The sequence below is a fragment of the Hyperolius riggenbachi genome, chromosome 5 (genome assembly GCF_040937935.1).
Source record: "Hyperolius riggenbachi isolate aHypRig1 chromosome 5, aHypRig1.pri, whole genome shotgun sequence".
Taxonomy (NCBI): Eukaryota; Metazoa; Chordata; class Amphibia; order Anura; family Hyperoliidae; genus Hyperolius; species Hyperolius riggenbachi.
Window position 1 is genome coordinate 324508567 of NC_090650.1, and position 21973 is coordinate 324530539.

General features: G+C 43.8%; 1 protein-coding gene across 4 annotated transcripts in view; it reads right to left on the reverse strand.

Annotated features, from left to right (window-relative positions):
• SS18 (SS18 subunit of BAF chromatin remodeling complex) overlaps window positions 1–21973 on the reverse strand; it is a 64141-nt gene that overhangs the window by 12646 nt on the left and 29522 nt on the right. For 2 of the 4 annotated variants that reach the window (XM_068237288.1, XM_068237289.1), the window contains 3 exons: window positions 18143–18247; window positions 6013–6105; window positions 5214–5345 (listed from right to left, as the gene is read on the reverse strand). In XM_068237288.1, the coding sequence (XP_068093389.1) occupies window positions 5214–5345; window positions 6013–6105; window positions 18143–18247 (330 nt within the window). The remainder of the gene's footprint in view (window positions 1–5213; window positions 5346–6012; window positions 6106–18142; window positions 18248–21973) is intronic. The other 2 variants (XM_068237290.1, XM_068237291.1) reach the window with 1 other exon arrangement.

Below are 21973 nucleotides of genomic sequence, written 5' to 3' on the forward strand. Positions count from 1 at the left end.
CCGGTTTAAGCAACAATGGGGCCCCAGGGCAAAAAAAACCTGGGAGCCCCCCCCCCCCCCCCCAACATATACCCCGGAACAAAAATTGGCATTAGGGGACCTTTTTTGCAGCTGGTATAGTCAGGGTGTGAAGTCCCAATCGGTCAGAGCTCCACATTCTGGCTATCCCAGCCTGCATGGGGGACAAGGGGTTAAAAAGTTTCAGGAGAAGGGACCCCACATAATTTAAAAAAAAAAAATTCCCACACTCTAAACATAAAAAAAAATTGGGAAAATAGGAAAAAATGCCAGGGATCTTCATACAGCCATATTGCGGCTGTATAGCGATCCCTGGCCAAAGCGCTGCGGCTGCATATAGACCCCCTGGAAACCCCGTCAGGAAATTTATTGCACTTTCGTTTGATGCATGTAAAATTACACTACCGTTAGGTTTGCTACTAAAAGTTACATTTACCGCATTTAAAAATATACTTTTTTCCTTCTAAACTTAAAAATCGATTTTCTCAAAAACTATAAGGTCTTTTTGAAAAAAATTGTTTTTTCCTCTTATTCCTAATGATCTCCTTAACATATCCTGCAAATTTAGGGTTTCTAGCATTTAAGGTGGATTTGCTATTAACCATTAAAGTCGGCAGGTTTTTAAATGTGTTTTTTTTCCTTTGAAACTTTAAAATCGATTTTCTCATAAACTATAAGGCCGATTTGAAAAAAAATGTTTTCCTCTTGTAGCCACTGGGGGCCCCTACAAGCTCTGGGGCCCTGGGGCAGCTGCCTACTTTGCCTTAATGGTAGCGCCGGCCCTGCCGACAATGCCGCCAACCTTCTGTCTGCCATCAGCAGTGGAGACTTGCTTCACGTCCCTTGCTTGGCCCACGTCCTGAACCTGGTGGTGCAAAAGTTCATGCGCACCTACCTGGGGATGGAGGAGCTGTTAGAAGCGGCGCGGAAAATTGTGCGCACTTTCCGCCGCTCAGCAGCTGCCGCAGCAAAACTGGCAGACGTCCAGCAGCAGGAGGGCCTGCCACGACACCGCCTCATCATAGATGTGCCAACTCGCTGGAACTCCACCCTGGCGATGTTGGAGCGGCTGGTTGAGCAGAGGAGGGCTGTCAACCGGTACATCTATGATGCCACTGTCGCCGGCACCGGCAGCAGAAGCAGCACCACACTCCAGCTCCTCACCAACGCGCAATGGGGGCAGATGCAGCAGGTCTGCTTGGTGTTGGCTTCCTTCCTGCAGGGAACCAACCTGGTGAGTGAACAACAGGCATCCCTCTGCCAGTGGGTGCCCTTTGTTTGTCTGCTGGACAGGGCACTTGGCGATTTGGTGAATTTGGGAGAGGAGGCCCTGAAGCAGCTGGAACAGCCGCCGCCTGCGCAGTCCACTGCTCCGCAGGTATTTGAGTCCCAGCAGGAGGAGGAGTTAGAGGTGCTGGACGTTGCTGCTGGGGGGGGGGGGGGGGCGGACATCGGAGCGCAGCAGCAGTGGTGCGAGGGTGGAGAGAAGAGGAAGAGTCTCAGGGGCAAGAGGAGGAGGAGGACGCTGACCCTGATGTCTCTGTTAGACGGTCCACCCTGTTCCCGCACAGACCCCAGGGTCAAGCGGATGCAAGCGAGGGAGGACGCCTGCATCAGCATGATCATGGACCCACGGCTGAGGGGGAGGTGGGATCAGTTTCTGCCTGCCAGAGACCGTGAGCAGCAAGCAAGGGAGTTGCAGGAGATCCTTGTTCGGCGACTGGTGGAAGCCTTCCCCCTGCCTTCCACTTCCTCTGTCCCTGTCCAGCAGCACAGCAGCAGGTGCCTGCGGCCAGCAGCACCGTCAGGCGCCCAGGAGACCTGCTGTCATTGACGCAGGCATTCTACATGAAGGTACAGCAGCCGAGAGAGGAGGTGCGGGCAGCAGCCACCTTCGGTGAGAGTCACAGCCAGCGCATGATCCGGATGGTGGCCAACTACATGGGGTCCTTCAGTGGGCTTGACACCGGCAGCGAAGAGCCTGTGGACCCCATGGAGTACTGGGTGGAGCGCTTGCACATCTGGAGGGAGCTTGCGCAGTACGCCCTGGAGGTATTGTCTTGCCCCCCTTCCTGCGTGCTGTCCGAGAGGTGCTTCAGTGCGGCCGGTGGCGTGGTCACCGAGAAGCGCTCTCGTCTGTCCACAGAGGGCGTGGACAGACTGACATTTTTGAAGATTAACCAGGCCTGGATAGAAGGCACGTTCCTGGCGCCTGTTGTCGGCGAAAGGAGGACATGAGGTGCCTGCCTGGGAATTACAATACATTGCCTGCTGCCTGCCATACGTGACGACTCCTCCTCCTCCTGCTGCATTGATTTATCTATGAATTTATTTATGTATTTATTGTATTTCTACCGGACTCCTCCTGCTGCTGCTGGCCTGCTGCATTGATTTACCTATGAATTTATTGTATTTCTACCGGACTCCTGCTGCTGGCATGCTGCATTGATTTACCTATGAATTTATATATGTATTTATAAAGCGGCAACATATTACACCGCGCTCATTTTCATCCTGCTGCTGTCAGTGGTCCCACCGCCAGAGTCCACACTATGCTTTGCCTTCTGCCAGTGCCACACGCCACTCCTCCTCCTACTGCTGCTGTTGTATTTAACCTGCTGCTGTCAGTGGTCCCACCGCCAGGGTCCACACTATGCATTGCCTGCTGTCAGTGCCACACGTCACTCCACCTCCTCCTCCTGCTGTATTTATCCTGCTGCTGTCAGTGGTCCCACCGCCAGAGTCAACACAATACATTGCCTGCTGCCAGTGCCACACGTCACTCCTCCTCCTGCATTTATCCTCCTGCTGCTGTATTTATCCTCCTGCTGTCAGGGTCCCACCTCCAGGGTCCACACAATGCATTGCCTTCTGCCAGTGCCACACGCCACTCCTCCTCCTACTGCTGCTGTTGTATTTATCCTCCTGCTGTCAGTGATCCCACCGCCAGGGTCAACAATACATTGCCTGCTGCCAGTGCCACACGTCACTCCTCCTCCTGCATTTATCCTCCTGCTGCTGTATTTATCCTCCTGCTGTCAGGGTCCACACAATGCATTGCCTGCTGCCAGTGCCACACGTCACGTTTTTAGTTTTGTTTTTTTAAGTACACCTATTTCAATGTGAATTCCCTTTAAAAAAAACACAAAAAAACCCCGAATTTGCGAACACGAATTTTTACTGAAATTTGAGCCGTAACCCCGAACGGAATATGAATTCAAACCTCATTTCGTGGTCGAAGGCGAATTCGAATGTCATGCGGACCCGAATTCGAATGTACCCGAACCGAATTTTGGTACATCTGAGCATGCCTGTTTGTTGATCTGCCGTGACACATCACTAAACTGCATTGAAGGAGAGCAGTACTGATGCTATACAGTATGATCTCTTTATAATAAACTCAGGTAGAGTAAAATACATTTGGGTAAAGTAAATTACCTTTCCAGGTCCTGGCCAATCTCCAGTATACATCTATGGGAGTAACACCTGGTATAGTAAACTCTGATTTTATAATTTGAGTATAGCAAGCTTTATTTGGCCCCTACATGACGCCGACTCCAGATGTAGCAGAAAGTGGGCGGTGTATGCATCAGCGTGAAACAGAATCTCGGATGCTCTTTTTATGCTGGCACGTGAGCAGACGCCTGAATGGGGTGCAATTAATTAGTGTAGCTGTTACGCTTTAGCTTCCTGTTCACACTTGTGCCAATCATGCCAATTCGATTCCTCCACCGGTGGAAATTAGCACAGGTTAGACTGCATGATGATTGGCTGCATTTTGGAGAGGCGCTGCATGATGGGCCCAAGTACGAACATTAAGTCTTGTGTTACCCAGATACGCATGCTGCGATTTGTCCAGCCTGGGATTTGTGTTGCCTGGCTATGCAGCCCTAAGGTATTCTAGACCATGTAGTTCGTCCACCAAATGGGCATCCTTGCTAAAGACTAACAGTGGAACTATCAGCTTTTGTACGCCACAAGTATTTGTATGCTACTGCGTATGCTCTGAACGACTGGTGGTGCATTTTTAACATTTGGAAAAAAAAAAAAAAAGTTTGTAAAAAACAGTTTTAGGATTGCATTTTCAATAAAATGCCATCACAAAAGAAAAAGGATTCCCAATTCTTAAATTAATTAAAATACAGCACTATAGTATACTTTCAGTACGTGAAAATTACGGTACATAGTAAACGTCTGAAATATAGTAAACCACTTTTCCTGGTCCCTTGGAGTGTACTGTAAAGAGATTCCAATGTATTTTAGTCTGAGACAATCCTGAATGACTGGTGAAAAATACGGGGCGTGGACTGAGCTTAAATGTAATGTCCATCTTATGTACTGTATAGCTTGCTACTCTCCCAGGTGCATGCCTGACATGTTGGTCTCCTGGCTGCTACTCGCCTTAGATGCATGGCTGGGCTTCCATGAAGTAACAGTAGGTGGCTTGCCTATATTTCGTGTTAATGTATCAGAGCTCTGGTCAGAAACGTCAGACTTGTGCAGGAGAAGGGAGCAGGGAGCAGGACACACACACACACACACACACACACACACACACACACACACGAACTCCAAGGTATAATGTTTTTCGTGTTGGCCATTAGATTTTTTTTTTTTACGGGCTTGCTAAGAACAAGTGAGGTACATTGCCGTGAAGTACAATGCACTGCACACCATATGACATGCAGACACAGGCACTTCACAGTAAGCAAGAGGTTTTCCCACTAGTCTGGCGTGTTGCCCATTTTGTTTAATTATTGGGACCAGCATTCCAGGGCACAGCACCACAGGTGGGTAAACTCATTGGTAAACCACATGACTGCATGCATGCAATAGTGTGGGCAGCCTGCATTCATTAGTGTGAACAAGCACTTACAGACTGGCTCTGCATATGTAAAGCCTTGTACGCAGGCTAAACTGTTCTTGGCAGATAATCTAGCATAAGTACAGCGGCCCCCAACCTCTGTTGGTGCCTCAGCCAGCGATCAGCCCGGTTGATCAATCTGACAAATTTATGAAGTTTGAAAATGGACCATCAAAATCTACCTCGCCAGAATTTGATTGGTTCATTGTCAAGCAGCAAACATTTGCATAATCATGTATCAAAACGTAATTATTTGCATCTCAGTGACTACCCCAAGTAAACATGCACACAAAGTGTCCGCTCATCCATACATTCCCACATTAATACCTACCATAACCCTGCTGCTGCTGCTGCTGCTGTGGATAACCTTGCTGGCCAGCATACTGCTGTTGCTGAGGTGGGTAGGCTTGTTGCTGTGGTGGTCCTTGATAGGCTTCCTGCTGTTGTCCATACTGTGCGTTTCCTAGAGATGATTTAGAGAAGCAAAGTAAACTAAGGGCCAGCTTGAAATCATGAATATATACAACCAACACCAAACAAGGAAAAATAAAAAATACAAACCAATATAAAAATGCTAACACCAGAACATAAAAATAAAAGAAAACAAAAAAGAAGTCAGCCCACAAACTTAATAAAGCTAGTTTTGCAAGTTTGGACTGCAGCATTGTTGTTGAGCATCCTTGGCAAACGAGCAATACAGTTAAAGGTATCACAGTCTTTCAACCATGATAGCAAGAGTAAAGGAAAACATTAAGACAGCTGAAGAAGGAGCACAGACTAGCTAGACAAGATCAGAAAGCTGGTTCCTAAAAAGACAAAAAAAAAATAAAAAAATTGTGTGCATGTAAATAATAGCTTGGTGGAAGTTCTAATGGAATGCTTAGTAAGGGTTGCTTTGCTTATAAACTTGGGGAACAGGAACATGTTTTAGTTTCTGTCAGTGTTTGTGAAGGGCTGCTGTGTTTAGAGACTGAGGCCCAGCTTTGTATTGTAAACCATTAAATAAGCCAGCACTTCGGGTTCTGTCATGTAGCATACTATGGGCGTGTTCTGTGACAGACATCTCATTCCGGGATTGGCAAACGGAAATAGATTGATATGTGTGAGTGAGTGTGAAGGTATATAGATACCTCCTTCGTAGTAATGTTGTGAGGAATCCTCGTAAGGCCTATCGTAGCCTTGTTCAGGATACGACGGTTGCTGATAACCGTAATCATTATGACCTACATCAATTCGACAAGAAACAGGAAGAAACGTTAATGGTCTTTTGCTGGAGAGGCATATAATTAGTCTTACTTGCTCATGAATGCTAAGAATATTTTCACATAAAAAATAAATAAATAAAAAAGACTTAGAGAAAGTTATAAAGCAATTTGAAGCACAATAAATGGCTGGAAATGCCAAACAATTCCAATCAAGATAAAATAAAAAAACTTATACTCTAAATATCACTTTATAAGTTATAGGGCTCAATCATTATAATAGACTAAAAATTATGAGTCATGGATGTATTGATACAAAATAAAGACAGCATTATACTGTAGAAATCAAAATGTCCATATAGAATATAAATGTACAAGATAACAGCACTTTTACAGCAGTACATGTGGAAATATTTATCATAAATTGATAAAACAAGGAGTATATAGGTATCCATGCACCGGTAACTACATTATAAAAATGGAACAAGACATTTGTGTCACAACTACAGGGGAATGAATATTCTGAGCGAAAGCCTTTTGTGGAAACAAAAGATTAATACAATACAGAATGCACCTTGGATAACGACATAATCCATAAAATGAAATGCTCAAAGCATTACTTTTTTGGGCAACAAGATTTTTTTTTTTTTAAACAGTATATATTATTGGTTTAAGGACACCACCCATTAAGTCAATATACAAAGTTATGATAGACAACTGCACCTTATTTTTGCATTACTGCACACCCAGTGTTGTCCCCACAATCTTTTTTCCAGCTGGGTGGCATAAAAAAAAGTTTCCGGGTGGGGCACAACAGGAGAATGCAGGGCTGGTGCTTCTCTGCACAATTCTGCTTACAGCATAGGGGCCAGATGAGCCAAAGATAGCCGGGTGGCCACCAAAATTAGCTGGGTGGAGCTCACAGCTAAAAGAGCCTTGGGAGAACACTGCAACAACTGAACTGAGCAGGATATGGAGGCTGACATTTATTCCCTTTTAAACAATACTAGTTGTCTGGCTATCCTTTTGATCTTCTGCCTCTAATATCTTTAGCCACAGACCCTGAACAAGGCATGCAGATCAGGCATTTCAGACTGACTGGATTTGCTGCATGCATCGTTATACAGCCAGATATCTAGACGGGACAAAATACAGTATTCTAAGGAGCCACTGCATTTCTCTTGCACCTGCTTTTTTACATGAACACGGCTATTAGGAAGAAATACATAGTTTGTGGTCTCAAACCATGCACAAATCTTATCCCAAAAAGGTATTTTGTTGAAACTGCTGCTTGTGGAAATTTTCTAGGACCATCATATGGCTTCGATATCAAGTAGATGAATAGAAAGTGAATGGAGGAATAACTGATGCAACAATGCAATGGCTATGTGGATATGATGTGCCATGTAAAGACTTTCAGACACCATTGGATTTATAGGAAGTAAAAAGGAACATTTTCACTAACCAAGAACTCATTCAACCTCACATTTTTAATTTGATAGTATTAAGTTACATAAATTAGCAATACACAATATTTTGTACAGTGCAGGTCTATACTTCTTGCAATAAATATGTTGAAGGATCCAGCCTGGTAGCATCCAGTTGCTCCTTATTGCCAGTGGAGTGAGGTCCCTCCCCAGCACACAGCAGATCACCTGACCCCCAACCCACCTCCTTCCACTGCAGCACTGCTCAGTGTCATTTGATCCTTCATATACTCTCTGGTCAGAGACAAACTGCAGAGTGCTTTTCAGTTTTTAAAAACACGGTCTGTTTGAGTTGCATGAAAATCAAAGTAAAATCATGACTTCTCGATCACGAGATTGCTGCAATTTTGCAGTGGTTTTAGTGCAAGTCAATAGGATCGCGTTTTCAAAAACAAAACAAAAAAAAACTGATTAAAAAGCACTCTGCAGTGTGTCTGACATAAGTATTTATAAAAGCCCCTTGCATCTCCCACCACCCTGCCCTCAACAGGAAGTCATTTCTCACTGCTGTTTAATTTAATTTATTATAAAACTGGAAATGCATGGGAAGGGTGAATGGTTTATTACACAGAACAGGGTGGAAAAAGACAGGAACTGATGAGAACCTGAAAAGCTGCCTACAGAAAGTTAATCTCAGCAGTGCAGAGGCAGGTTAGTTTACACTGTATATGACTAGCTGGCGTACCCATCCCAATACACATTGGGAAGCCTCCCCGTGGCGCTCCTGGATAGTGCTATTGCAGCATGAACTAATTCCCGCAGGGTGACCGCTTTGCGGCATTAGTTTTTGACCCTGCATAAGTTGGCATGCGAAAGTGAATGCATATTTGCATGAGCATTGCCTCATGAATAGCCAATTAGGCCAAATTTGCTTAGCCAGATATGTCAGGTGTTCACTTGGTGTTTAATGCACACATTCAATTCTTTATGTAGTGGTTCATTTTGTATCCCCCCTTTGGAGGCGGGTGGTGGATGGCTCATTCCAGGTGGTGTGAGCCCTGGAGTGGGCCGTCTGCGCCTGTCTTCCCCCCCCCCTTGGAGTGCTGTGTGTGAGCCAGCCCTGAGCTCCAAAGCTCAGTGCGACCCATGCTTCATTCCTTTCCTTTTCAAATGTGTTGCACCGAAGTTATGCTCAGTAGCAGAACGCAATGGACGTTAAGGTAAGTGCCTATTTTTAAATATTGGGAGGTGGGTGCGGACGGCTCTCCACGACGCTGGCCACACTTGGAAGGGGGGGCGCCTGTGGTTCCCAGGCAGTGAGAGCGCCTCGGACCCCATGGTCCCCCTGGATGTATGGGGCATTGGGAAGCCTCTCCGTGGCGCTCCTGGATAGTGCTATTACAGCATGAACTAATTCCCGCAGGGCGACTGCTTTGCGGCATTGGTTTTTGACCCTGCATAAGTTGGCATGCGAAAGCGAATGCATATTTGCATGAGCATTGCCTCATGAATAGCCAATTAGGCCAAATTTGCTTAGCCAGATATGTCAGGTGTTCACTTGGTGTTTAATGCACACATTCAATTATTTGTGTAGTGGTACCCATCCCAATGATGGGATGGGTAGAAGTTAGGAAAGTTCACAAGCAGGGAAGGAATTCCTTAGGTCATGGTTTTGAGTCTGACAGTAGTGAACTTCCATGTTATAATGCCTCTCCGACCTGAAGACAGTTGGCAAATAGGGATGGAGTTCGCCATGGGGACCCCTTCATTAAACTGTGTTTCCATCAGGACACGTTGGTTCACAAACTCCACTAGCCAGACAACTGTCAGAGATCATGCTGTAATTTCTTAACGGACATAGAAAATAGCCAACAAGATGCAAATATGCTCAAACTGCATGCAAATTTAAAGGACAACTAAAGTGAGAGTGATATGGAGGCTGCATTTATTTCCTTTTAAACAATACCAGTTGCCTGCTGATCTTTCTGGCATCAGAAGTATCTGAATCACACACCTGAAACAAGAATGCAGCTAATCTAGTCAGACTTCAGTCACAAACATCTGACCTGCATGCTTGTTCGGGGCCTATGGCTAACAGTATTAGAGGCAATTTGCATTGTTTAAAATGAAAAATATATGGCAGCCTTCATATCTAAATCACTTCAGGTGTGCTTTAATGAAGCTTGTAACCGGGGCTATCAGATGCACACCTTTACCAAATGCCACACTGCATACAATCTGAATTTATTAGAATCTCACAGCTCATCTCAACTAAGGAGATGGGAAGGCCTGCATGCTCTGCTCTGAGCAATTCTGCTGTACTAGAATACTGTTCAGGGAGCTCATAACAAGGCATTGAAGTGGGATACCTCAACTAAAGATCGTTGAGGAATAGTGGTAGTTTGCATATTGCCCATATAAGGGTTTGTGCTGCGTAGGTAATTTCTTCACTGCCTGCCCACATTATCCATTGTAAGACCCCAATCTGCTCACAGGATGGATGGAAGCACAGCTACAGGCAGCTTCACAATTGGTTTTTGAGCTTGATAATTTCAAAATGTTACACTAATCAATTATTGCGTTGGAAAATTGATCTCTTCAATCAAGTTTTCAATGGGACCTTAAAAAAGAAAAAAAAATATCTATTTATCAGACTTTGTACCAAGATAGATTTTCCTATACAGTAATATGTTTCCATAGTAGGAGCACTGAAAAAATTTGATCAGAGCGCCACCTGCTGACTTAAAGAGAACCCGAGGTGTGTTTAAAGAATGTTATCTGCATACAGAGGCTGGATCTGCCTATACAGCCCAGCCTCTGTTGCTTTCCCAAACCCCACTAAGGTCCCCCTGCACTCTGCAATCCCTCATAAATCACAGCCGTGCTTTGAGGCTGTGTTTACATCTGTAATGTCAGTCTCAGCTGCTCCCCCGCCTCCTGCATAGCTCCGGTCCCTGCCCCCATCCCTTCCCTCCAATCAGCAGGGAGGGAAGGGATGCAGGCAGGGACTGGAGTTCTGCAGGAGGCGGGGAGAGCAGCAGACTGACACTATAGAGATAAACACAGCCAGCTCTGACAAGCTGTTTGTCAGCAGCGTGGCTGTGATTTATGAGGGATTGCAGAGTGCAGGGGGACCTTAGGGGGGTTTGGGAAAGCAACAGAGGCTGGGCTGTATATCCAGATCCAGCCTCTGTATGCAGATAATATTCTTCAAACCCACCTCGGGTTCTCTGTAACTGGAAAGCATTGAATTCTACTGCTAATAGTAAAAACAAAGACCAAGTCTGACTTAGGCCCAGTGCACACCAAAAACCTCTTGCAGATCCGCAAAACGCTAGAGGTTTTCGAAACAGATTTCAGAGCGATTCTAGGCATGTTTAGAGACGTTTTCTAAACATGCCTAGAGTTTTTTGGATCGTTTTTGTGTAGCAGATGTCATATTTTGTTACAGTAAAGTTGTTACTGAACAGCTTCTGTAACAAAAACGCCTGAAAAACCGCTCTGATCTAGCATTTTTCACAGCAGTTTTCTACTTTCCTATACTTTAACATTGAGGCAGAAACACCTCAGAAAACTAAAAATGCTTCAGCCCCCGAGTTTGCGTTTGGGTGAAAAACGAACCGCTCTGGTGCGCACCAGCCCATTGAAATACATTACCCAAGCGGTTTCCCCCTGCAAGAGTTTTAAAAAACTCTTCAAAATCGCTCTGGTGTGCACCAGCCCTTAGTTTTTGTCATGTTAGTCGGTAAAATAATAAACATGTAGTGTGACTCAAGTAGAAGCTACCAAAATAAATTTGGACGGATATAATTTTTCAGCTTGTCAGATTAGTGATGCTTTCCATTTCACTGCTTTTTAACCACAACTTTAGTGGACGTGTGTCAGCAGGATCTGCACACATACTGTAGCACTGCAATAACTTCAGCTACGTCCACACTGGAGAATTGCGTTCCCTGTGAAAACAGGATCGTTACACAGCGGAGGGAGAAAGTCGCATCATGTGATGGCAAGCGAAGCAACTTATGTGTGCTTCACTGCAACTCGTGGGCCTGTACATCAAATTTGTTTGCACAAATTTGCATAGCAATGTATTTCAATGAGTCGGTTTCCATTGTATAAATTTGTATGGAGAAAAAAAAAATTATAAAATCTGCACAGCAGTGTTGTCAGTTGTGATTTTCTGTCAGTTTTTACATTTATGCTTTTTCCTGTGAGTTTTCATTAATTTCAATAGAAATGGGAAAAAGTGATTATGAATGTGAATTTGCATGTAAAAACGTACGTTTACAAATTCGCATGAAATTTTGCATCTGGAAAATAGCTCCTAGTGGAAATGGGCAGAGGTCACGCAAATATGCAGTGTTTTTCCACAGACAAAACACAAGTGGAATCGCATAAAAATAATCTATGGTGCTGCTGCGTTTTTTTTTTAGGAGGCCTCTGATTTGGGAGGAAAAAAAAAAAAATTATATCAAAGGAAATCAATGGCTACGGTTTCAGAAAAAAATGCAAATATCACAATAGTGCAGTAAAACGTTTGCAATGAATCGTCTGCGATTCCAGCAGATACAAGTCTGAATCTCTCTTAGGCCTGGGGCACACCAAAACCCGCTAGCAGATCCGCAAAAATGCTAGCGGATTTTGAAACGCTTTTTCTTATTTTCCTGTAGCGTATCACCTAGCATTTTGCAGTTTTGGGAAGCTTTTTTGGTGTAGTAGATTTCATATATTGTTTCAGTAAAGCGGTCACTGAACAGCTTCTGTAACAAACGCCTGCAAAACCGCTCTGAACTGCCGTTTTTCAGAGCGGTTTGCGTTTTTCCTATACTTTACAATGGAGGCAGAAACTCCTCCGCAATCCAAAAAAATGCCTCACCCCGGGAGTGTTTCAGTAAAACGCCTCCCGCTTGGTGTGCACCAGCCCTAAATGCACAAATTATGCTTCAAGTTATGCAGATTGATTCCAACACACCTCTAGCATGTCAATGTCATTGCATCGCTTTAGCGATTATATTGTCTGACGCAATACCTCAGTGTGAATGTAGCCTTTGGACTAGTCAGAATATGGTGGGCCGGCCATACATGCTCACCAAAATTGCCAAACAAAATGTAAAATGTTTCATGTCACACAGTAACACAAACACACCATTTCAGAGTGGCTTTGTTCAGCAAATGAGGATTTTTTTTTTTAAACAGGGATAAGCAATTAGCGCATCATATTGAAACAATCTTGTTTCAGATTTTGGCAGAAATTACTCATGGGGAAAAAAAAAAGCCACAACAAAAAGTTGTGGGTGTGTTCCCACACATTTTCCCTGAACAATTCATTTATACTGGGTGCCCCTGCACTTGCTATAATCTCATTTGCCTCACAAGGGATAAAGCAGGCCATACACTGGCTCGATTCCCGGCCGTTTCGACAGCAGATTCGATCCTGGGATCGAATCTGCTGCCAATCGTTTGCGGTAAACGCAGCCGCCGATCCGATTTCCTCCCGAAATCGGATCGGTCCGTCGATCGTGCCGTGCGGGAAATTACCCTCGATCGCCCGCGGGTAAAGTGCGCGTCGCTAGCGGCGGCCGATCCGATCAAGTATACATTACCTGAGGCTGGCTCCCGGGCGTCTTCTCCACGCTGCACGGCTCTGTTCCGGCTCCATCCATCCCGGCGCTTCCTGTGTCACTGCAGTGACCAGGAAGTTCAAATAGAGGGCGCTCTATTTGAACTTCCTGGTCACGGAGTAACACAGGAAGCGCCGTAATGGAGCCAGAACAGAGCCGTGCAATGCGGAGAAGATGCCCGGGAGCCAGCATCAGGTAATGTATACGGGGGGGGGGGGGGGGGGAACAGGCGGCAGGAGCAGCTCAGCAGATGGTGAATCGGTTTCAGGCTGAAATCGATTCACAATCTGTTTGCAGTAAAGGCAGCCATACAATCCCTCTCTGATCACATTCGATCAGATAGGGATCTGTCAGCTGGTCGATCTAATGGCACATCGACCAGTGTATGGCCACCTTAAGGGGTTGTGTGCTCTGCACAGCTGACTTTCACTTTTTCCTTGTCAATCTACACTAGAATGGAGCAGCACCACTGGATGTAAACAAAGACCTGGCTGTACAGAAAACTCAGCCCCCAGTGCCTGTGGATGTGGGCTAGGCAAGAACAAGTACTAGAGGATTGAAGGGAGGCCTCAGCCCCAGTGCCTGTGGACTTGGCAAGAACAAGCAGGGCTGTGGAGTCTGTACAAAAATCCACCGACTCAGACTCCTCAGTTTAGGATTCCACCGACTCCTCTAATTGTAAATATTACAATCTTGTTGATTGAAAGTATGCAACATGAAATTTGTCTCTTAACTGCCAACGCTTAGTAATTTTAAAAGACAACTGAAGTGAGAAGGATATGTAGACTGCCATATTTATTCCCTTTAGACTAAAACTAGTCCTTGGTAAGGGCTCTTTCACATCAGAGCTTGCATTGGAGAACGCTCAAAGCATACGTTTTGTTGTATGCGTTTTAATGCGTTTTGATATGCGTTGCACTGCAGTAAGTGTGCGTTTTTAATCCGTGTTCAATGCGTTACAGCACATAGGAAAACACAGGTATTTTTTTTTTCTTTTAGTTTTCAACTTTCTACATTGTTCCTCTGTTGCATTCTGGGACTGATTGCCTGCATTAACGGATTAAAAACGCGCATAGTGTGCGTTTTACATTAACTAACATTGTAACGCATAAAGCTAGCGTCGGCCGAAAAACTGCGCCTGGGTGCAGTGTAACGCAACGCACAAAAAGGCTGCGTTATATGTGAAAGCTAAAATGAAAGTCTATGGACGTTCATTTCACCTTGGGTAACGCAAACTTTACCCGTTGCTTTGAAAAGCAGAAAATCTGCCCTAATGTGAAAGAGCCCTAAGAGTACTTGTAAAAGGTACAGACCGGAACAAAGAACATCTTTCAGGCCCTAGGTAAGTGTGGGTAGATGTAAGAGTGATGTGCAGGTACTCTGCAGGGGAATTAGGAGATTCTTCCTTTATTACACATTCTTCATGCACAATCTGAACCAGGTTTATGGGTGATAGACAATGTCTGTGCACAACATTCTCAGTGGATTCCCTGAAGCTCTGTGGGGAGTGCATATGTATAGTACTACTGTGCAACAAAGTAAACCTGAGACAGATGAAATTAAAGGTTTATACATACCTGGGGCTTCCTCCAGCCCCCTTCAGGCTAATCAGTCCCTCGCTGTCCTCCTCCGCCACCTGGATCTTCTGCTACGAGTCCAGGTACTTGAGCCAGTCTGGCATAGTGCACATGCACACACTCCGCCGCTGGGAGCTTACTACATCTGTGCAGCACTATTGCGCAGATGCAGAACGCTCCTGGCTGTGGGACTGCGCTGACTGGCTGAATTACCGGGACTCATAGTAGAAGATCCAGGTGGCGGAGGACGACAGCGATGGAATGATTGGCCTGAAGGGGGCTGGAGGAAGGCCAGGTATGTATAATAAAAAAAAAAAAAAAAACCAAAAAACAAACTTTTCTTTTCATCCGTCTCAGGCTACAGGGTTGATTTTTTAACATCTGAGCAGCTTTCACCTCCCATTCATTTGCCAATAACTTTATCACTACTCATCACAATGAATTAATCTATATCTTGTTTTTTCCACCACCAATTAGGCTTTCTGTGGGTGATACATTTTGCTGAGAATTAATTTATTCTAAATCCATTTTAAACTGGAATATTAAGAAAGAAATGGAAAAAAAATATTGCTCAGCTTTTGGCCATTAGTTTGAAATTAATACATGCCACCATAATTAAAACCTATGTACTTTATTTACCAATTTCTCCTGCTTATTACACCATTTAAATGATGTCCCTATCACAATGTATGGCGCCGATATTTAATTTGGAAATAAAGGTGCATTTTTGAAATTTGCATCCTTCACTATTTAGAAGCCAATAATTTAATAAATCATATTGATATACTCCTTTGACATGAATATTTAAAAAATTCAGACCCTTAGGTAACTAGTTATGGTTTTTTTTTTATTATTGTAATTTTTTATTAAAACTTTTATGTGGGTATTTTTTGGTGTGGGAGGTGAAACTTTTTTTGTCCAGTTAGGCTCAAGTGGTTAATTTGTAGTCGCCAAACCAAATTTTAACATATCAAATTATTTGATTTCATGAGCAGAGTGCACATATTTGCATAAATCAGCATCAACACAGAATTATTTCCATCTCATTGACCATCTCTATTAGTGACACAGCTACACATGCTTTATTTTTACAGCATAGATGTTATTTAGTACATAAGAGAGATTCCTGTGTACACATCATATATACTGTACAGTCACAATCAATATGGAGACTGCTTTATTGAAGCAGCACAAGGAACTAATTTTGATTGGTTTATTTCATTTTTGTGTACTAAGCACAGCTATAACTGTATATATAAATTGTTTATGATGACTAATATCTGAGAAATAGAACATTTTATCATATTTTCTATTAATTACAGTTTAAATGCATTAGGAGTTGGAGTCGGTGCATTTTTTCCCGACTCCAGGCACCCAAAATTGCTCTGACTTTACAGCCCTGAGAACAAATACTAGAGGCTTGAAGGGAGGCCTCAGCAAGAACAAGTACTGGAGGCTTGAAGGGAGGCCTCAGCCCCAGTGCCTGTAGACTAAGGGTGCGTACAGACATGCGACTATAGTCGTTTAAAACGATCGTTACCGACGGCATTGCCCGACGATCGTTCGTAAAAAGTGCACGAACGATCATTAAAACGACCGACCAACGAGATATGTCGTTGGTAAAGAACGATCCATTCTGCCAGATCTTTTCCAACGACCATCGTTCAAAAAGTAATGTCTGTACAACGATCGGTCGTTGATCGTTCGTTCTCAAAGCTTTGCACATGCTCAAACAGTTCTTTTTGACACTTGTGTTTGAAATCAGTTTATAAATCATGTTGCGCACGCAACGCTCGTTCCAAGATCGTTCGTACACGAACGATGTTCAAAGTAGCCTTTCTTCAAACGATCATCGGCCGATACCTCCTTTATCGTTCGTCGTTCAGAACGAACGATCGTTATCGTATGTCTGTACGTACCCTAAGCAAGAACAAGTACTGGAGGCTTGAAGGGAGGGCCCTCAGCACCAGTGCCTGTGTTAAGGTGCATACACAAATCAGACTATAGTCTTTGGAAAATGAAAGATCACAGACCAATCATCATACACACATGATTTAACTGACATTCATCTGCAGATCAGATCCACCAGGATGGATTTTCAGATCTGCGGATGATTGCTTGATCTGCAGATGAATGTCAGTTAAATCATGTGTGTATGATGATCTGCAGATCTCATAGACTATCATTGCAATTTGCAGGAATGGATTTTTGGCAGGAACAGATCTTTTGTGTCTGTACAGCATCTGTGTGTGCAGCATCTTGCAAAGATTTCTATCTGATGGGGAGTTCAGTTCCATAGAAAAGACTGTGTAGAGTATGGCTCTCATACTACATGAAGGGTGGTAAGATTGGTCTGTGATCTTTCATTTTCCAAAGACTATAGTCTGATGTGTGTATGAGCCTTTACACTTGTAGTAAACTATATTTTCAGTATGTATACGATTAAACACCTGTATTTTTTAACATAAGCACAGTGTAAACAGAAAAACAACCTGTCTGCAGGGGAAGAAGAAGGAAAAAAAAAAAAAAAAAAAAAAAAAAAAAAAGGCAGGAAATTGCCCTGCATAATAAAAAACAAATGGTGAAGAGGAGATCTACCCTTTTAAAGAAAATCTAAAGTGGGAGGAATACAGAGTCTGCCATCTTCAATTTATATTTTTTCTAACAGCCAATGACAGTCACCTGACTTCTGTGCTGATGTTCTGCCTCTAAGTCACTGACTGAGAATCGTGATGAAGATCAGATACTTTGACTGGTCTGACTTGACTTGCTACATGCTTGTTGCAGGTGTGTGACTCAAAAACGAAAAAGTCAGATCACCATGGCAGACAGGCAAAATGGGTGTCGGACATTTGGGTACCGCCATAGAATGTAATGTGAATGACGGCTATAGCGGCGATCAGAAGGTAATTTGGGCGCCGGCAAAAGACTGAGCCCAAATTATGAAAAGTACAGTGCAATTTAGCCACCAGCACTAGCTGGCAGCCAAACTGCATCTTTCTACGCCGCTGGGAAGTTTGCAATGGCAACTGCATCCAAATTTCCCAGTGCCCTTTTTACATGTATGCCACCATGGCAGCCAAGCACCTGGCATAGTTTGAGGAAATGAGGGTGGCACCCTCCTCTTACTCTCACTTCATGTTCCCTTTAAATACCTTTGTTTTATAAGAAAGTAGACATGCAATCACCCCCTCCCTCAGCATATACACTTATCACTGTTTCATAGCTCCATGAAGCAGAAACGGCCAAACAACGTAAACATCTGATGCATAAACTCCTCCAGAAACTGCTGTATGGAAATCAAAATCCTGACTTAATAGGTTATTGCCAGAGTTTACTCTGAGGACATTTGTTTCCCATCCGATTTTCATAGCTTTTCAGCTCTAAACATAAAAAAAGGGGAAAAATGAACATATTAATGTAAAATATTTACCATCGGGATAGTATTGCTGATTGATGCCTTCAGGAGGACCTTGTCCACCGTGACTATATTGTTCTCCGTAATAGTCTTCTTGGCCTGAGTATTGCTGAGGTGGACCTAAAAATACATATCCATTGGTTCATTTAAATCACTTATTTGAATGATGATTGACAGCAACATTGCTAAAGTCTTCTCCTTAACCTTCTTGATGTGTTATTTGTTCCATTTCAGCCAACACAGAGGAGATAATCTAAAAACGATCTCAGAGCAATAAAAAAAGAAAAAAAATATATATAGTGAGAAACGGTCATACTCACCTCTCCAGTATGACATCAGATGGTCCCCACTCTCCCTTGACTTTACTATAAAGCAATCCTCCTCCCACCCCAGCACTTGAACGTAGAGAGAGCAAGTGCCCCGTTGTCTTGCCTGCTGCTTCCAGTTACATGAAGGTAAACTAGTTACAACCCCATTAAGGCTTACTCCTTACCTTTCCACAGTACCCGTTACTGGAATGCGCGGAACTGGAGGATCATCACTGTCACAGTGCCATCAGGGTAAAATGGCTTGCAGGGGTAAAGGTGATGACCACCAGGAGCTTCTATGGGGCGGTACATGATCTCCCTCAGGATTTTTTTTTTTATATAAGTTACAAAAGTATATTTATACTAGTATTGTCACTTTAATATTAATAAGGGGCTAATTTGAGTGCACTCTAAAATGTTTAAAGTAAAATGAAAAACTTATGAGATAATTCTATGTGTAGTATGGATGATAAATAGAATATTAGTAACATGGAAAGGAGTCATTTTATTGTCAGTTAACTGCTTACTTTTTAAAGAGAACCCGAGGTGGGATTATATGATGCTAGTGGGGCACAGAGGCTGGTTGTGCACACTAACACCAGCCTCTGTTGCCCCATGGTGTGCCTCAAAGACCACCCTGCGCGCCGCTATACCCCCGCAGTGCTGGCGACACGCAGCGTGTCACCAGCACAATGTTTATCTAAGCGCTGTCTGTCAGCGCCGCTCCCCCGCCTCCTCCGTATCGGCGCTACCCACCCACGTCACTTCCCTCCAAATCAGCGGGAGGGAAGGGACACAGGCGGGTAGCGCCGATAAGGAGGCGGGGGAGCGGCGCTGACAGACAGCGCTTAGGTAAACATTGTCGCCAGCACTGCGGGGGTATAGCGGCGCGCAGGTAGGGAGGTCTTTAAGGCACACCATGGGGCAACAGAGGCTGGTGTTAGTGTGCACAACCAGCCTCTGTGCCCCACTAGCATAATAAAATCCCACCTCGGGTTCTCTTTAAAACTGCTTTAGGCTGTAGTAGGATTCCACACTCTGCCTTGCTGAGCTTAAAGCAAACCTGTAATGAATATTAAAGTCAACACACACATAGCGGAGCTCCGTCATTCAAGCGGAGATACGCGTGTGATCCCCTGCAAACCACGCCCCAGGACTTTACACCAACTGGCGTTGCGTGGTCCTGGGGGAGCCGTTGTGTTCATGCCTATCGACGTGAACGCGGTCTTTAGGTGGTTGAAATAAACATACCCATGAAAGTGTAGGCCAAATACAGGCTATTACTGTCATTCTTGTTGCTCTTCTGTTCTCATTTCATTCTTAGTTTTTAATTTTTATACTGTCTAAAATCCAAGATGACCGCCACCTGCTTCCGGGTCAGTGTCACTGTGTGTAAAGTTCTATTAGGAAAAAAACCTGCAGACATATACACACAGGCACAATTTTACTTATTCATGTAAAACTAAGACACGCACAGCTGCTGCATTTGATCTATGTACAGTCATCAGGGCAGTAGAGCAGTGTCCCTGTATGTTACTGGTTCAGATGGGGAGAGATAACTCAGGTATGGACACAAATTATCTGGGTAGATAAATCTATCTTTACCTAGCCGTTTCTCCCATCACAGGCACTGCTCTCTGTGATGCCTATGTACAGATGGGGAGAACACAGGAAGAGAGGGGAGCGGGTTTAAGCAGACTGCTACATGGCAGTGATTGCAAGCCAGATAACTAGAGATTAATGGGTTGGGGGCCCTGGGGTGCCTCTTAGTCTAATAGCAATCAGTAGGATGGCTGGGGTGAGAGGGATGGAGGGGCGCACTTTGGGGTCTCAGCCTTGGGTGCTGGAGGACCTTGTCCCGGCTCTGGCTCAGTCTGTTTTTTACAGGGGGGGGGGGGGGGAATTACAAGTTCACAGGGCAGATCGGGATGAAACAGACAGCAGGGTAAGGGTCTGTTCTCAAGTCCCTACTAGTATATAGTATTAAAGCAGGATGTTTCGTCTCAGGGACACTTTAAGCATCATTCAAAGCCTTTTTGTGGTTTCTCAGCTGCTTTAGGCCTGGTTCACACTGGTCAGATGAAAAACTGATTTGTGATTACTGGGCATCAGCCCGTCAAGGCGACATATCTGTCTCTCCAAAATTATTGCAGCCTCCCCAAGCTTGTGGTCTGTTCAATGGAACATGGCAAACGGACACGCTCTAACGGAGCAATGTGAACTGATTCTATCAATTAGCATAGGATCCGTTCACCTCTGGTCCGTTTAGCAGAGCTAAACGCACCGTTTTTATATACCAGTGTGAACTGGGCCCTCCATTTATTCTTTTGCATAGTTAAAAACAAATTAAAAAAAACAAAAAAACTTGAGCTACACACACACGCGAGTAGGATTACAGAGATTATACTGCTGTTTTCAAAGAACACTTGCCATGAACATTAATATTTTTTAACTTTGGAAGACAGGGAAATCATATGGCTTACGTGTCTAGTATTAAAAAAAAAAAAAAAAAAAAAAAAAAAAAAAAACACCCTTTAATATACTGGAGTACTTATACTAGTATATACCATTTAAGTTTCATTATCCCTGTGGATAAGGGATTGAGGTATTTGAGCACCAATTGTAGAAAGTCATCCTTGTTAACCACTTCAGCCTTCAGTCGTTTTCACTTTATGCATCTGAGCAATTTTCACCTCCCATTCATTAGCCTATAACTTTATCACTAATCACAATGAACTGATCTATATCTTGTTTTTTCCGCCACCAATTAGGCTTTCTCTGGGTGGTACATTTTGCTAAGAGCCACTTTACTGTAAATGCATCTTAACAGGAATAATAATAAGACAAAAAAAAAAACGGAAAAAATTCATTTTTCAGTTTTCAGCCATTATAGTTTTAAAATAATACATGCCTCCATAATTAAAACTCATGTATTGTATTTGCCCTTATGTCCCTGTTATTACACCGTTAAAATTATGTCCCTATCACAATGTATGGCGACAATATTTTATTTGGAAATAAAGGTGCATTTTTTTCCATTTTGCATCTATCACTATTTACAAGTTTAAAAAAAAATAAAAAAAATTAGAAATATTTCATCTTTACATTGATATTTAAAAAGTTTAGACCCTTAGGTAAATATTTACATGTTTTTTCTGTATTAAACATTTTATTTGGGTATTTTTGGGAGGGTGGGATGTAAGCCATAGTTTTATAATGTAAATGTGTCTAGTTTTATTTTTTTCACTTTTAGTTGTAGTTTTACTTTTTGGCCACAAGATGGCGGCCATGATGTTGTTTACATGACGTCACTAAGCGTAACATACGCTTAAAGTGACGTATGGGGGACGTTACAGCCAGAAAAGGCGCAGCTTCCGAGAGAAGCTGTCGCTTTTTCAGCGGGGGAGAGGAATCAGTGATCGGGCACCATATCCCGATTCACTGATTGCCAGGCCAACGAACCACGGCCGGGGGCGCGCGTACACGCGCTCGATCGGCCGCGGGAGCGCGCGGACGAGCACATGGCCTCCTGGGCGTA